Raw genomic sequence first — 16,931 nt, 5'->3', positions numbered from 1 at the left:
GGGTGGCCAAATGTATCCATTTTGTCCAGTTGGCCCTATCAGACCGGCCGGCCGAAAATATCCTATCTGGTCAGCTCGCCTATCTTATCTGGCCGACATATCCTTTTTAGCCGACTTATCCAATCTCGCTGGCCATCCAAACCTATCCTATCTGGTCAGCTGGCCAAACTCATCTTATCTGGCCTATTTGTCAGGCTTGTCCTATCTGACTGGCCACCCAAACCTGTCCTATCAGTCTGTCTGGTTGAAGATATGCTATCTGGCCAAATTCTCCTATTTTTTGACCTATCTGTCTGGGCAGCCAAAATGATCGTATCCGTCTTTCCCGACAGACCTTATCCTATCTGTCCGGCTTGTCCTATCTGGTCAACTGTCTCTATCTGGCCAGCCGACTGAACTTATGCCACCTGCCAACTTAATTTATCTGGCCTGCCGGCTGAACTTATGCTATCTCAACCTATCTAGCCTGCCTGCCAAACTTATGCTACATGCCTACTTGTCCTATCTGGCCAATAGACATATCTGTCCGGACGGCAGAACCTATTATATCTGTCTGATTTATCCTATCTGGCTGACTTGGCTTATCTGACCAGCCAGCCAACATTATCCAATCTGTCTGGACAGCGAACTTATGCCATCTGGCCGAACTTGTCCTCTCTGTCCGTCCGGCCGAAATAATGCTATCTGTACGAATTTTCCTTCCTGTCCGGCTTGTCCTATCTGGCTGATATAAATGTTCTGATTGACTTCCCTATCTGTCTGGGTGCCTGACCTTATACTATCTGTCCGGCTTGTCCTATCTGGCCAAATTATATTTTTTGTCCAACTTGCCCTATCTGAACTTACAGTATCCTATCCGTCTGTCTGTCCGGCCGACCTTATCCACTCTGGCCTGCCGGCCAAACTCATGCTACCTGCCTACTTGTCCTATCTGGCCAACTTAACTTATCTGGCCTGCCGGCCAAACTCATGCTATCTTCACCTATCTGGCCTGCCGGCTGAATTTATGATACCTGCCGACTTGTCATATCTGGCCAACTTAACCTATCTGGCCGGCCAAAACTATTCTATCTGACCGACTTGACCTATTTGGCCTGCCAGCCAAACTTATCCTATCTGTCCGGCTGGTCGAACTTATGCCATCTGTCCGACTTGTCCTATCTGAACTTACACACAGTATGAATGTACACACTTACATGCTGACCACACCGCCCCTGTCGAGTGTGCAAATGTTGCAAAATACATTTACACATGTATGTTATTCAATCAATGCACCCACACTGCTCGCGCGCGTCAACGACTTCTGCGTAGCCAGGCACTAAAATAGAAATTGGTTCTATTTGTGACGCTTGACTCGCTGCAAGTCCCGTCTCTCCCATCTCATTGGTTTTTAGGAACATATACCCACATGCCATCTCCTCATTGGTTTTTAGGAGCATATACCCACATGGGTGATTGAAAGAGGAACTGAGGTTCACACTCCAGTCCAGTTGGTGGTGGTAATGCACCTTAAAGTTGGTTGCCAACCGCCATATGAAGTCCAAAGAAGAAAAAGAAGCCTGAAGTAGGAGAGATTACTATTACCACCTTTTATCTGTGGATTAATTGTCTGAGTAGAGGACCTTGTGCACTTCAAGTAAAATAACCCAGGACACATTAGCTAGCAACAGCAAGCTAGCTAGCTGAATTGTCATAAATGTTTAATAATTTTCGACTTGCCCCCAAATTAATATAGTTGGTTCAGAGTTTGTTTTGGTATTTCAACCTACGTGTCCTGATCACGTCTGGTGTGGGTGGACAAAATCAACATGCACGCGATGGCGCACACACGAACAGTCTGGTCAGCATGTTAGAAAATAGGGTTTTGCAGCTGTCACCATAGGATAACTGTTGTTGATTCCAGCAGACCTTCTTATCCAGAGAAACTTACAGAAGTAATTAGGCCTAAGTGCCTTGCTCAAGGGCACATCAACAGATGTATCACCTAGTCCGCTCAGGATTCGAACCAGCAATCTTTTGTATACTGACCCAACACTCTTAACTACTAGGCTGACCTCTGTGGAAAGGGTTCTACATGGAACCCAAAAGAGTTAAACTTGGAAACAAAAGGGAACCTTCAAAGGTTCTTCCATGGGGACAGCCTTTTTTGTTCTAGATAGCACCTTGTTTTGTAAGAGTGTAGCATCTTCTTTTACACTGAACACTTTTTCCCCCATTATTCTCTGAAGACATGGATATTCATCACTGCGGCTGCTGAAACTGATCCAAGCCAGGCCAGACCAAACCGTGCCAAGCCACAACAGACCAGGCCACAATTAACGTGAGCGTACACTCATCTTTGCTGTTGTATGTGTATGTGTCTGTGGAGAAAACAAAAACAGACAACAGACAAACAATACAATTGAAGTGCAAATATTTTGTGAGCGTGTGTGTATGTGTGTGTGTGTGTGTGTGCGTGCATGCACATGTGTGTTTGTGTGTGCGTGCTTGCTTGCTTTCACATGTATGAGTGTGTGTTTGAGTGTGTGTGTGTGTCACAATCAAACAGAGTGTTAATGACGGTAGAGCTCTCCCTTGGGCTGTAGTTTTACAGTAAAGAGCAATAGAAGGGAAAAGAGAGGGAGAAAGAAATGAAAGACATTCCGACGCATAATGAGCAACTCTTATGAAAGTGAAATTGCCTCCCCTGTTGGACATTAAAGCAGTTGCAGCCCCCATTTGGGTCCCCCCAATCCCAGCTCACCCACCCCCTGGTTCCCCCTTGCATGCCCATGGAGACTTGATTTCAAATGGAAAAATTAATAGGAGAATAATAGCCCAGGGCCTAGCTCTCTTCCCTAGGCTGGCGTCTTACTTCGTCTACTGAGGCAAGGGAGGGGGGAACAACATTTTGCTCCATTCTGCCCACTTGGCCTGGTATTCCACAGTGACACACACACACACACACTGAGACACACACACTCCTGGGATCATACCCCCCTACACTTACACCACAGAGGGCTTAACTCTCAAATATTGGTAAAGGGGCTGTGCGGATTTCAAATAAATAAATAAATGGAGCAATGATTAGCAATTCCCCTGACAGTCCTATCAATGCGTTTTATATTCATTTTCACTTCCAGGAGAATATTTCTGCTGCTACAGTGATTCTGTGCACTTTCCAAGCTTTTAACGCCACCCCCAGACTTTTATAGAATGTGTGAAGTGGAATTCATAGGAAAAGCTCTGAGAAAGAGTGATATCTCTGAATTTTTTTATTTTATTTAACTAGGCAAGTCAGTTAAGAACAAATTCTTATTTACAATGATGGCCTACCCCGCCCAAACCCAGATGACGCTGGGCCAATTGTGCACCGCCCTATGGGACTCCCAATCCCGGCCGGATGTGATCCAGCCTCTGAAAGGGACATGATATTAGCAAGACACCATTTTTCACTGGGCCACTGGTTACTAACCACAAAAAATGTTAAAGCTCTTTGTTTACAAACTACTGGCCACATACACATTGTTACTCTGAAAACCTGACCCTACCTGCTAAGAAAGTAGCCCTGGAAACACACAGTACGTTGAAGCAGATTCAGAGTTGGTTCCAGGCATTATTAAATCAAAGTTAAGACACTATTGCTTGCAGCCTTATAACAGGAGCCTGTGTGTGTGCTCCTGAGTTTGTATGCAGTGTTGCAGTGTCTGTGTAGGTACACATACCGTAGTGTGTGTGTGTTTGCATGTGAATGTGTGTGTGGTTGGGGTAGGGGGTCGGTAGTTGGGAGTTTAAGAGCGGAAGAGGAATCGGTGTAGAACTAGTCTTGATGTTGGGGAAGCCCGGAAGCGTTTTCTGTTCAAACATTTGAGAGGACTAACCTGCCAAGCCGAAGCCGAGAATGAGGAGGTGGTGCCTGGGCGGCAGGATTCCCGCGCTTCCTGTTTCTCCTGACTTTGAGGAATTTTTACAGTGAACAAACTCCCAAAGCTCCACTCACACACCCCGCCACATATACCTGGCTCAGCAAAACTAAAAAAGAGAGAGTGAGATGGAGAGAGATAGAGAGAGGAAAAGAGGGAGAGAGAGACAGAGAGATAACTTTCCAGGCACAGAGGTACAGAAAGAGAAACCTTGAAGTCACCTTGAGTTCGTTGGTACCACACAGATCTTGAGAAATCTTTCCAGACTGGTAGAGAAAGAGAGAGCTTTTTCTCTATGACTCACACTTCACAAATCTCAACGTCTGGAGGTCGCGTTAAAAGGGGATAACTTTAATTTGAATGCATTTTAAAATGATTTTTGAACATTTCAACATATACAAACTTGACCCAATGGCCATGGGATTAAAGTGCAATTGCACTTCCACCTTTGCCATAAAGATCCAGGCCACTTGACAGAAGCCGTTGTATCCTCATGTACATAAAGGCTTCACAAGTACACACAAATGGTCAACCCATTTGATGACATAAAGATGAGTCCAGGGTGGTGATGCTGCTACTCCTTCAGCCTAGCTCTATAAACACACAGGTCAACCCATTTGATGACATAAAGATGAGTCCAGGGTGGTGATGCTGCTACTCCTTCAGCCTAGCTCTATAAACACACAGGTCAACCCATTTGATGACATAAAGATGAGTCCAGGGTGGTGATGCTGCTACTCCTTCAGCCTAGCTCTATAAACACACAGGTCAACCCATTTGATGACATAAAGATGAGTCCAGGGTGGTGATGCTGCTACTCCTTCAGCCTAGGTCTATAAACACACAGGTCAACCCATTTGATGACATAAAGATGAGTCCAGAGTGGTGATGCTGCTACTCCTTCAGCCTAGCTCTATAAACACACAGGTCAACCCATTTGATGACATAAAGATGAGTCCAGGGTGGTGATGCTGCTACTCCTTCAGCCTAGCTCTATAAACACACAGGTCAACCCATTTGATGACATAAAGATGAGTCCAGGGTGGTGATGCTGCTACTCCTTCAGCCTAGCTCTATAAACACACAGGTCAACCCATTTGATGACATAAAGATGAGTCCAGGGTGGTGATGCTGCTACTCCTTCAGCCTAGCTCTATAAACACACAGGTCTACCCATTTGATGACATAAAGATGAGTCCAGGGTGGTGATGCTGCTACTCCTTCAGCCTAGCTCTATAAACACACAGGTCAACCCATTTGATGACATAAAGGTCCAGTGAACCTGAGCACGATGAAACCATCTTTGACACTGGTCCTGCTTGCCAAACCACCCTCTTGATGCGGCCTACACACTACACAGTAGTGCCACAGACAGAGATGAGACACCTCAGGTGAACACTGCTGTTCAAGTCTCCGTTCACAGGTTGAGATCATTTGAGAGAACCCAAGAACGAGAGAACAAAAGAGAAAAAGAGGTAAAACAAAAGAAAAGTGGGTGGAAGTGTGTCTGGGGTAGCATCACATGCCGATGCTGTGACACACATCTGAAACAAATTGACGCCCTCTCTTTCTCCTCCCCTCTCTCTCTTCCCCTCTCGCAGTGTGCCCGCGGGGCTGTGTAGCGTTAATTGCTGCCTCTACACAGCCCCGAGTCTGCCACACACTATCTAATGCTCGCATCAAAGAAATCACGAGCTCAACTTTATGAAATTTTTATTCAATATGTTCACTTCTCTTCCCTTTTCCCTCTTTCTTCCTATTCCCCACCTTGGCCCTCCTCTCCCTTTCCACCGCCGCCACCAAACAGACAAGAAAGAGTCTCCCTACCATGTTTTCAGCTTTACTTCCTTCCTGCCCAGAAGCACTGCTGGTGAATCTCGTTAGTTCTCACACAGTCAACTTCTCCTCTCCGCTCTGCCAGGAGCTAAAAACCTGATCGGGGAGAAAAAGGGATAAAACGAGAGAAAGGAAATAAAAGAAGAGGGGAGGAGAAAGGGGGCAGAGATGAAGAAGTTTGGCTGCTGAGGTATTCCACAGAGCTAAGTGGGAGATGGTTGATATCACTTAACTAATGAGAAATAAGATGCAGAGGACACAAAGGAAAGAGCAGATAGCAGAGGGTTATTCTCTCCCTATGGACATAGTCAATACACACCGTGCTACAAGGCTCTTTCATCATTCTGTTTTATTTGGATCCACAATGGAACATTGTGACTCTTAAAGAACCTATTTTCATCATATATTTATACATTTGCAGGACATGAATCCATAAGTGTACGTGATACAACAATCTATTCAGTGTTCATATTCACATACATCAGCTTAGATTCTAAGCAATCCTAGCTTTTCTCTTATACCATCCAGATGTGATCATCATCCCTATTCCCTTTGTAGATGAGTTATAAGTTAACATTTTACTTAGTCTCTTCTCCTACCTTGCCCACAAGTAGACAGTCAGGCATAATCATGGTTGGCTTAAGATTGATGTACCTTACCAACTCTTTCTCTCGCTCACACACATTGGTCATCCATCAGAGCACGGAGTGTTGTTTTTGCCCCCACATAGCTCACTCAGGTATAAATCACATAAGCTGATTTCAAGGTTCAATGTTTAAATAATTAAAGAGCTTTAATTTATCAGGATTTAGCACCTTCAGACAAGAGAGAATTTTTTTTTTAAATGAAAAGGGGTAGAGGGATATAGAAGAGATTCTTAAAGAGTATTGAGAGAAAAAAAACAAGACATGAACACATTTATCACACAAAGATTTTTATTGGAGAAAAAAAAACAAAAAAAAAGTACAATTATGCAAAACCAGATTCAGCCTCCAAACCAGTGCTACTTCAGCTGAGCGTGACTTATCCTAGTTACCACAAGTTCGTAGATTTTAAACACAACACTTGCTTAAGAAAAATTACACAATGAACATTTCTCAAATTATAAACAAAAGCCTTCATTAACCTAGCTATTGATTGATCTGAAGGAAAATTATGCATTTTATTATTATTTTCGACCTCCACTTATGAAAATCAGTCAAAAATGTAAATCATTCAATTTCAATGTTATTTTCTCCCCTCATACACATTCCAGGCCTCACCCTTTAAAGTTACATCATTTCCTTGACCACACAACTGATCAATGTATTAAAACTTCAAGTCGATGTATGTTTTATGAACTTGTGGCAGTAACTCTGGCATAATGTGAAAGCTCTGTAAAAGAGAAAGATACAGTAGCTCTACAAAGACAGAACAATCATTTATTAAATAGGATACGCTTTCACAAATAAAAACACATTCTTTACTGATGCATCTGAATTTCTCATCCAAATGTTCACCATCAACATTAGGGCCATGTTCAGGAGGAACGGATAGCAGAACATGTTTTGAAATACAGAAAAATGTTCTTATTGAATAAGTTCGTACTCTAAATATGTTTTCTTATTTTGCTGCTATTGAAAGCCACCCAGCTATGGCAGAGCAAGGGTGTCACCCAGGAGTCAAGGTAAGCAGGCTTTTGATGCAGCCCAGTACTTGATCCATCTTATCGTGGTTCATATTGAAGACTATGAGTAGTTGATTATTCGAAACAGGTGTGTGTAGGCTAGTGCTGGACCGGAACGAAAGCCTGCACTCCTAATAGCAAGTCTAGAGATGATGCTGTAAATGGAACAGTGCCTCTAATATTAGATGGAGAGTGATGGAGCTCTACTGCCCTCCTTTGGCCAAACAGGGGAACTACAGCCTACTGGGTGCCCATAGCAGTGCATCAAATCCAATTGTCCAACGATAAACTATATAAAACGACAGATACTGCCTGATTGTATGAGGTTCATACTTAATATCTTAACCAATCAATACTAAATAACTTACAGATGTCTTAAATGAAAGCCATCTACCAGCAAGAGAGTCTAGCATGCGCCTCGAAAACCGTGAGAGGTTACACGGAGGAATGCCACATTCAAGGAATATGGCTCTTATGTCACATGCATAGAAGTCCTACTCTCAGAATGCAGCCTCTATCCCCATATTCAGTAGTCTAGGCTCCGAGGAAACACACTGACCCATGTCTCTACTTGGGAGAAAATCAAAAACGATACAGTAAAAAGACTACTTAATTTTCTTGTGTGAACACCACAGAGAGAAGGTTTGAGACTTAGACATCTATTCTCATCAGAAAAAGTATTATAGTACACATTATATAAACATTCCTCCTGGAATAAGAGTTACTGGCAGTTTACACCTTACAATGCTTTCTCACATTGAAGAACAAAGTCTCATTGCATTTTGTTGGCAAAGGGTAGCCACCTAGTGGTCAAAGCCTCTTATTGCAGAATCAACAGTAGCAACCTAACATAACTTTGGGAGTCAGGTACATTAGGCCTAAATGACAATGTCACCAATGAACAGATCAACATCATAATGACTTAGTGGATTATGAATGATCTTTACAACACGCTTCCCTGGAGAGATACAGGGACATCACTCTTCTACACCAGAAAGCACATTAACTGTGTTCAACTTGTATTGGTTTATTTATGTTTGAATGAGAATTGTCTAATATTAAAGTGATAGGAGTTGTTCAGTAGGGCTCAAAGCTTCCTGGTTATGCAGGCAGGAAGTTGCACCCACCCTTAATATTCTTCTGCCTATGGTTACACCACTAGCCCAGCTCAAGGAGGGTGCAGTGCAGTTCCCCCCCCACACCCAATTCCCCTTTTCCTCCAGACATACACCACCTCAGTTCTCCATGAGGGAGCGTTGTAGAGCCTCCTGGATCATAGTGTGTTCGTCTGTGGAGTAGTCCTGGAGAGAAAGGAGGAGAGGGGAATAATTAAATAATAAAAACAGATGTGTACAATAACAGAATAGCCACTGCGTCTTAAGATCCACTTACGACAAAGGTGTCATAAGAGAAGGTGTGTCTAATCTTGAGGTGCTGGAAGAAGTCAGCGCTCCTGTAGTTAGGGTCTCCCCAAGGCATAGAGGCACAGATAGGACACACCTGCAACAGAATAAAACATTGCTCATCTAGACACGAGTCTTTAGCTCACCCTCACAAGTAACATTAAAAACACATTGTGTTAAAGCAGCAATAGACATGCACACTCACACACCAGCCTTTCCGTCAAATGTACGTCCAGATTTTTACAGGCCTTGTGTAATAGACACCCAATTGAATGCCGTCTCACGTGGGCTAATGTTTCTTTATCGGCCCACTGCCGATTTACACCACATGAAAGTGACTGCAATGATTATTGAGTGGAGTCTCCAAGAGCCGCTAGTCCCTTTTAACAGCGACACACATGTCAACAAAAAAAACAGTTTCAAATAAACGTCTGCTCTAAATTAACCGTTTGAGTGAACTTCAGCGAGTACCGTAAATATTGAGCAAAATAAGAAAGGAGCAGCATTGCCTTGGATGAAACAGCACAGCGATCAGACACAGTCACCCCAAATAGCAACAAGATCTGTCTCACTTTAGTATTCAACATTTTGCACTGTTTCTAATATTTTTTTAGCTACTATACCAGATTAAAAGATGGGAAGTAAGCTGCATCATTCACCTAAATACTCCTTGTTGGTGGAGTAGTATGACATTTCTGTCAATTATATTTTAGGTAGATTCATCTAGCAAAATATAATTAATGGTGAAGGGCACTGATATGGAAAATCCATATAGCATTTTTTCAACACTTCTCCTGTGTGCTCACAGCGGAGTCTTCCACGGACTGACTGGCGTGGCCTGGTACCAGTTGAGACAAACGCAAGTCTATACATTTTTTTTTAATCAGCCAAAAGCCGTCAATTACCGGCTAACGTAAACACTGACACCTAGACATTCTCATGCCCCCCCATCCTCCACCACACCCTGCTTCTAGAAAGGCTCAAGCTATGACTATACACCTTGGCAGGTATTATTTCCTTTTCTCCCGCTATAACACTAAAGTGTGTGTGACCGTCAGCGGCTAGGAAGGGACTCTGGTAAGGTAGTAAGTCATACAGGCTCCTGGCAGATAGCGGTGTGTGATGATTTAGGACCTGCTCTGCAGAATGATTGAGGAGCACAGTGGAGCGGCTCCAAAAGACTCACACCATACGCACACATCCCAAAGCACCTGGTTTTACAAGCCATCCCTATTCCATACCCCCCTCCCATCTTTCTGTCATCTTGTTTTCCTCTCTTGGCTTTCTGTCAAGCTCTCCCTTATTCTCTCCCTCCATCATTCTCACTCTTTCTATGCAACATCTCATGTTACACCCGTGGCTGAAGCAGGCTGTCACAGACTGCATGCATTAACAGTAACACACCATATTTGTCCTCACGCAATGAACAAAAAAATGCTGGAGGGGAGCCAGTTATCAGCAGGGTCACATTTCAGTGAGGACCCCTTACCACGTGGCGCGTGTCCCGGGCATGCTGGGAAGTGCAGTGCTCCACCAGGCCGTCCTGGTCAAGGTTCTGGCAGTTACAGTACGGGCAGGAGAAGGTGAAGCGATTCGGCAAAGGGCTGGAGACAGAGGGGGGGACAGTTACAGTAGGGGCAGGAGAAGGTGAAGGGGTTGGGCACAGAGCTGGAGAGAGAGGGGGACAGTTACAGTACAGGCAGAAGGTGAAGGGGTTGGGCACAGAGCTGGAGAGAGAGGGGAAGGGGAATGAGGACATGTTGGATATGCTAAAGCAGTGCTTCCTTTGTTTGTATTATACATGACCATGGTCTCTATAGACGAGCTAGCTGACAAATCTGGGGGGAAAAAATGTGAACGCTTCAATGGGGCAGAAGGCGGTGTGTTGAGATTATGGACGGCCAGATTGCTAGCAGAGGTAGCTCGTTTCAGCTAGTTCTCTTGTTCTTCATACTGTGTCTTGTTTTGAAATGTGAATGATATGTCTATGCTACTATGGCAACAAAAAACAAAGAAAATCACTAGCTAACCAACTGTAACAATGTATTTGAGAGACTACAAGTGCTCATAGTTCAAATGTATTTATGTTTTCAATAAACATTGAAGACATGTAAACAATCTAAGCCAACCCCATCTGTGTTGTTGCTAAACAACCAGCACGTCTATGGGTCTGTGCCCTTCACTATGAAACTCAGTGTTTATGCAATAGTAAAAAAAAAATTTAAGTGGATATTTAGATCCAATACAAAAGTTGAGAACCTATAAAGATGGGTTAATCATCAATACATATAGGAATAACTTAGAAAGATAATATTATACTAAGTCCATTAGTGGATGATTGAACAGCATTTCAAAGTTGCTGTGCCACTCAGGCTACACCCTCCCCGTCTCACCCGATAATGTTAGGCTGGGTCTGGGCAGTGGTCCTGACGCCCTCCTCAATGTACTCCTGGTACTTGGAGCAGGCTGCCGTGTGGCTTCTCATTTGGGACAGGCCAACCTGAGAGAGACAAGGAGGAACCAGGCCTCAGTGCTAATGGTAGCGCAGTATGTTCAGAAACATAGGCATACACTTTTGTGCACATATACAAATACAGGGCATTCAGAAATTATTCAGACATTCCATTTTGTTACGTTACAGCCTTATCCTAAAATGGATTAAATAAAAAAACATCCTCATCAATACACACACAGAACCCCCCCATAATGACAAAGCAAAAGCAGGTTAAGAAAGGTTCACACATTTATTAAAAATGAAAACAGAAATACCTCATTTACATAAGTATTCAGACCCTTTGCTATGAGACTCGAAATTGAGCTCATGTGCATCCTTGATTAGAGTCCACCTGTGTTAAATTCAATTGATTTGGACATGATTTGGAAAGGCACACACCTGTCTATATAAAAAGGTCCCACAGTTGACCGTGCAAGTCAGAGCAAAACCCGAGTCATGAGGATGAAGAAATTGTCCGTAGAACTCCTGGACAGGATTGTGTCGAGGCACAGATCTGAGGAAGGGTAACAAAACAAATTCTGCAACATTGAAGATCCCCAAGAACACAGTGGCCTCCATCATTCTTAAATGGAAGAAGTTTGGAACCACCAACACTCTTCCTAGAGCTGGTCACCTGCCAAACTGAGCAATCGGGGGAGCAGGGTCTTGGTCAGGGAGGTGACCAAGAACCCGATGGTCACTGACAGTTCCTCTGTGGAAATGAGAGAACCTTCCAGAAGGACAACCATCTTAGCAGCACTACACCAATCAGGCCTTTATGGTAGTGCCCAGAGAAGCCACTCCTCAGTAAAAGGCACGACAGCCCGCTTGGAGTTTGCCAAGAGGCATCTAAAAGGACTCCGACTATGAGAAACAAGATTCTCTGGTCTGATGAAACCAAGATTGGCATTCAGGCCCAAAGAGTTCAATCGTCACATCGGGAGGAAACCTAGCACCATCCCTTCGGTGAAGCATGGTGGTTTCAGCATCATACTGTGGGGATGTTTTTCAGCTGCAGGGACTGGGAGACTAGTCAGGATTTGAGGAAAAGATGAACGGATTTAAATACAGAGAGATCCTTAATGAAACCTTACTCCAGAGCACTCAGGACCTCAGACTGGGGTGAAGGTTCACCTTCCAACAGGACAACAACCCTAAGCATACAGCCAAGACGATGCAGGAGTGGCTTTGGATCAAATCTCTGAATGTCCATGAGCGGCCCAGCCATCTCTGGAGAGACCTGAAAATAGCTGTGCAGCGACGCTTCCCATCCAACCTGACAGAGCTTGAGAAGATCTGCATAGAAGAATGGGAGAAACTCCCCAAATACAGGTGTGCCAAGCTTGTAGCGTCATACCCAAAAAGGCTCAAGGCTGTATTCGCTACAAAGTAACGAGTCTGAATACTTATGTAAATGTGACATTTCAGTTCCTTTAATACATTTGCAACAATTGTCATTGTTGGGTATTGTGTGTAGATGAGGGGCTGTAATGTAACAATGTGGAAAAAGTAAAGTGGTCTGAATAAACTGTATATAAAATTCACTCACTCGTCCTAATTCCCTTGACTATTCACATTGTTTAACAAAATGACAGCATGCTATACACACACAGACACACCTGTGCTCCGCAGCCCTTGCAGGCCGCCACAGAGGTGTGTATGAGGGCATCTAGGTCAGTGGCTTTAGCCCAGTGACCCAGTGCTGCCCTGCACACGGCACACACTGGCTTTTGGGGCCGCAGGCACGCCTGCAGACAACTTTGACAAAACCTGGAGGGTGGAGGGAGAGAACGGAAAGGAGAGTGGAAGTGTAGAAAATTATTAATTGGCTAAAATGCAAGTAGTGGACTGAACTCCACGGTGAAGGAAGTTTCTGATGAATTTCAATGGCGTGGAGTCGAGGCCGGGCTTGGGGGAATCTAGTTCCGGCTACACCAATTTGCCAAGGCCAATACATACAATAATGTAATATTATGATACGTCCGCCTTATAGTCATATTTGTCCTCTGTAGTGTGCTTTTCTTTGCTGAAATCCATACTTTTTGTTTAAATAAACGTTAATCAAATACCACCACCGACTGTTTCCTTGTTGAGATTCAATGGCCACATGCGCCGAGCCGAGTTGCCGTCTTTGAGCAACAGCAATTAGCAAACAGTCAATGGCAGTATTAGATTAACGTTTATTGAAAAAAATAGATTTCAGCAGGCAAAGAATGGCACGCAACTAAAGAGGGCAAACAGACAAGCTGGGCGTTTCATAAAATGTTTTTGTAGTATTAACCTTGAGCAAATCGATTTAGTGGGAGTTGGACATTGGTTTAGTTAATCAGAAACTTCCTTCACCATGGATTGGAGTTTAGTCCGCTAAAATGAAAGCAAACATCTATTTATAGGTAATGTAAAACCAACGAATTGTTCAATACAGAAGGAAAACAAAACAATGTTATACGTCTGGCATCACAAATAAACAATGATGCAGATTAACGTTAGACCTCTGTTCACCACCGACAGTTTCATACTTTACTTTATGAAATTCAATGACGGTGCGAATGTTTTATTACTAAACGCACTTCCGTCACCGAGGAATAGTCCTGTCATTTGAGGACATTGGGTTTTGTAGTTCTCTAAAGATCTACATTAATGAATTTCAGACATTATTCAACTACAAAACCCACGATTCTTAAACCCCATTTCTTGACGTAAACAAAACTGAACGTAAAGCAGATTTATGAACTTACAAACATAACATTGAATGCCAAAATAAACATTAATGGCTAGCTAATTATTAATTCCTGTCAGAAGGAATTAGCTTATGGGTGTACAGACATGTTCAATCGTTTAGCTAGCTAGCTCACAACAGATATTGTTGGTGGGCTGGCTAGTTCTGCCAAATAGCTAACGTTAGACTGCTCGTTAACTTGGACGATGTCTAGCCAGCTTCGTTAATAGACAAAAATACATATTTGTGTAAAGATACTCACGTATGTCCACAGTGTGTTGTGACAGGGCTATCAAAAATCTCCAGACAAACCGGGCAGAGGAACTCTGTCACGTCCCTGTCGCCTCCAGAAACATTTTTCTTCTGCTGTGCAGAGCTAAAGGATCCTAGCATCGCCATTTCTTCTCTCCCAGCTGTCAATTTGGGGGACCTATTGTTGCGTTCAATACAACTGGGTGTATTCATTAGTCGAATTCCGTAGCGAAACATTTGATCTGTTGCAAAACGTTTTGAAACATTTGATCTGTTGCAAAAAACTTAGCTTTTTGGTCGTAATTGAAAGTTAGGTTTTAGTTTAGGGTTAGCAGTGTGGTGAAGGTTAGGGTTAAAATCTGATTTTAAGAAGTTACATTGTAGAAATGGGCGGAGCTTAGGACTTTGTATCAGTGGTAATTAATGACGACTGGTTTACCGTTTACTCTAGGAACCAAACGGAAGTTTATAACATAGCGAATGGAACCAAACAGGGAGTGACATACACGAATTTCTCCAATATTAACTCTTGTTTCCTTTGCAAAACGGTAACCGTTTTTAGTAAACTATTTCTGATGCAAAACGTTTTGCAACAGATTAAACGTTTTGCAACATAATCCGTCTAATGAATGCACCCCTGAAAACAAAACGAAAAACGAGCTCATGCTGCATTCATAAACAAGTGGAAAGGTGGTAATTACCAGGGTTGGGAGTAACGATTACATGTAATCCGTTACATGTAAGGGATTACAAACAACTGGTAACTAATCCGTTACCAGCTAAAATATTGTAATCAGATTAATTTTGAACAACTAGGTGATTACTTCGAGGATTACTTTTCAATTCAGAAAGGATGTTTGCGGAAAAAAAACAGACACTTCTGTTTTTTCAATGACATTGAAATCAGCATTGAAAAAAGGATCAAGTTTAAATTTGTTCCACCTGAGCGAGTCTGACCACAAGCCAGAGACCACTATGATAACACATCAAATGTGTTTTATGGATCACGGGAAAAGAGCAGGAATAGGCTTTTGTACAGTAGGCTACAGTACTAGCTATGTCTTCCAATGGTGCGACTGCTATTGGCATCCAAAGATTATCCAAGTTGAATAAACGCTTGCAGTTAAGGATGACAGCAGTGGTGTAGTCTGCGGCGAAACGGATATCACTTATTATTAGTTCTATCTACATAGTGCATTTAGCTTTTTGCGCCTTACGGGTTGTGGTTGTTGTGGATGGCTGTTCACAAATCTAAATTAGTATTTGAACCCAATAATGGTTGAATTCAATAAGTTTAAACTGCCTATCAATCATTGTTTTTTAAATTAGTGGACAGCCAGTGAAAAATGCCTCTTGCAACAGATACATAGTGTGGATCCCAGCCTATGGAATAAAATTGAGGCTTTTATTGCTCAATCTAATTCATTCTGATAAAAAAATCCATAATGGACACATGCTCAAACTCGCACACTTTTGATAGACTTAAGGGGGCAATATAGTTGCTACATACATTGTTGGATATATAAATTATATGTATTAATGTAAAGATATAATTTAATTGTATGTAGTAGAAAGCGGTGGGTTAGAAGAAGCCTACATAAACAACCCATAAAGTAAAATGTAACATCCATTACGGCCAGCTATGTAAACTTTAACATTGATTTATCCTGCAATAGATATCATTGAATTGGTAACATACATTTTTGTCTTCTTCTAATGCCTCTTAAGAGGAAAGTAATCTAAAATTAACTGAATGTAATCAGATTACGTTACTGAGTTTGGGTAATCCAAAAGTTACGTTAATGATTACAATTTTGGACAGGTAACTAGTAACTGTAACGATTACATTTAGAAGATTAGTGATGGCACTGGAGGGGAGGGCTGCTGTCTTATCAACTCTTAACCAACCATGCAATTTTTTTTATTTTTAGGTATTTTCTGAAGGTACCTGCGTCTTCGTTCTCTGTTCTGTCTCCCTCTCCAGTAGCTTCTACCTCGGGTTCAGATCCTCGGAGCTCCCACCCTCATCAGACCGTGAGGCTGCCTGAGAGACCGGCCCATTCAACATCACCAGCTGTCATCAATGGCAGCTCTATGGTGAGAAACATCTCAGTTCCCAAGGCAAAAACCCTATGCTACCCAGGAGCATGAGTACAGGACATAACAAGTTTACTTCCTACTGTTCCATTACAGATCCCGGGAGCTGACACTGTTGTAGTCCATTTGGGGTCAAACGACATCAGGAGGGCTAGCTCGGAACATATGAAAATGGATTTTAAATAACTGATTTTAGCATTAAAAGACTCCAGAAAATGGCCAATCATTTCAGGTCCACTACCATCGTTGGGTGTGAAAAATTCAGCAGGGTACTGGCATTACACATCTGGCTAAAAGATTACTGTAGCTCTGCTGGAGTCACTGTTATAGATAACTTTGACACCTTCTGGAAACCGAAGATACTCTACAGGAATGATTGAGTCCATCCAAATCATCTTGGCTCCTGGACTCTGTCCACACATTTCAAGGCTGCGTTGAAACAATGACTGGTAAACGATCCAAGAGCAGCTCAGTTAATCCCTACCATTGTGACAATGAGTCGTCATAATGCTGCATCAAATGTACATTATCCTAGGGGCGTTTGCAGACACAATGTAAGTAA

General features: G+C 42.8%; 1 protein-coding gene across 2 annotated transcripts; it reads right to left on the bottom strand.

Annotated features, from left to right (window-relative positions):
* Positions 1-6,651: 6,651 nt before the first annotated feature.
* LOC112222311 (E3 ubiquitin-protein ligase RNF114-like) lies at positions 6,652-14,611 on the bottom strand. Of its 2 annotated transcripts, none has more exons than XM_042304082.1 (6): positions 14,283-14,611; positions 12,921-13,071; positions 11,201-11,307; positions 10,297-10,534; positions 8,797-8,904; positions 6,652-8,705 (listed from the first exon to the last, which is right to left on the bottom strand). In XM_042304082.1, exons 1-6 carry the CDS (start codon positions 14,507-14,509, stop codon positions 8,640-8,642), a joined length of 897 nt encoding a protein of 298 aa, XP_042160016.1. In that variant the 5' UTR covers positions 14,510-14,611; the 3' UTR covers positions 6,652-8,639. The 2 variants fall into 2 exon arrangements, with proteins under 2 accessions (XP_042160016.1, XP_042160017.1); XM_042304083.1 differs by having other exon boundaries at positions 10,297-10,411; positions 14,283-14,602.
* Between the last annotated feature and the right edge of the window lie 2,320 nt (positions 14,612-16,931).

The sequence above is a fragment of the Oncorhynchus tshawytscha genome, linkage group LG22, assembly GCF_018296145.1.
Source record: "Oncorhynchus tshawytscha isolate Ot180627B linkage group LG22, Otsh_v2.0, whole genome shotgun sequence".
NCBI lineage: Eukaryota > Metazoa > Chordata > Actinopteri > Salmoniformes > Salmonidae > Oncorhynchus > Oncorhynchus tshawytscha.
The sequence above is the reverse complement of the archived record's forward strand: the minus strand, read 5'-3'. Positions and strand labels throughout refer to the sequence as shown.

Bases quoted from the DNA above. Each gene is read 5' to 3' on its own strand.
- LOC112222311 (XM_042304082.1), bottom strand. From the start codon at position 14,509: ATGTTTCGCTACGGAATTCGACTAATGAATACACCCAGTTGTATTGAA. The intron at 13,072-14,282 runs GTGAGTATCTTT...TCCACCCTCCAG, and splicing joins ACAACACACTGTGGACATAC to GTTTTGTCAAAGTTGTCTGC. The intron at 8,905-10,296 runs GTAAGGGGTCCT...ATTCTGTTGCAG, and splicing joins CCCGGGACACGCGCCACGTG to GTGTGTCCTATCTGTGCCTC.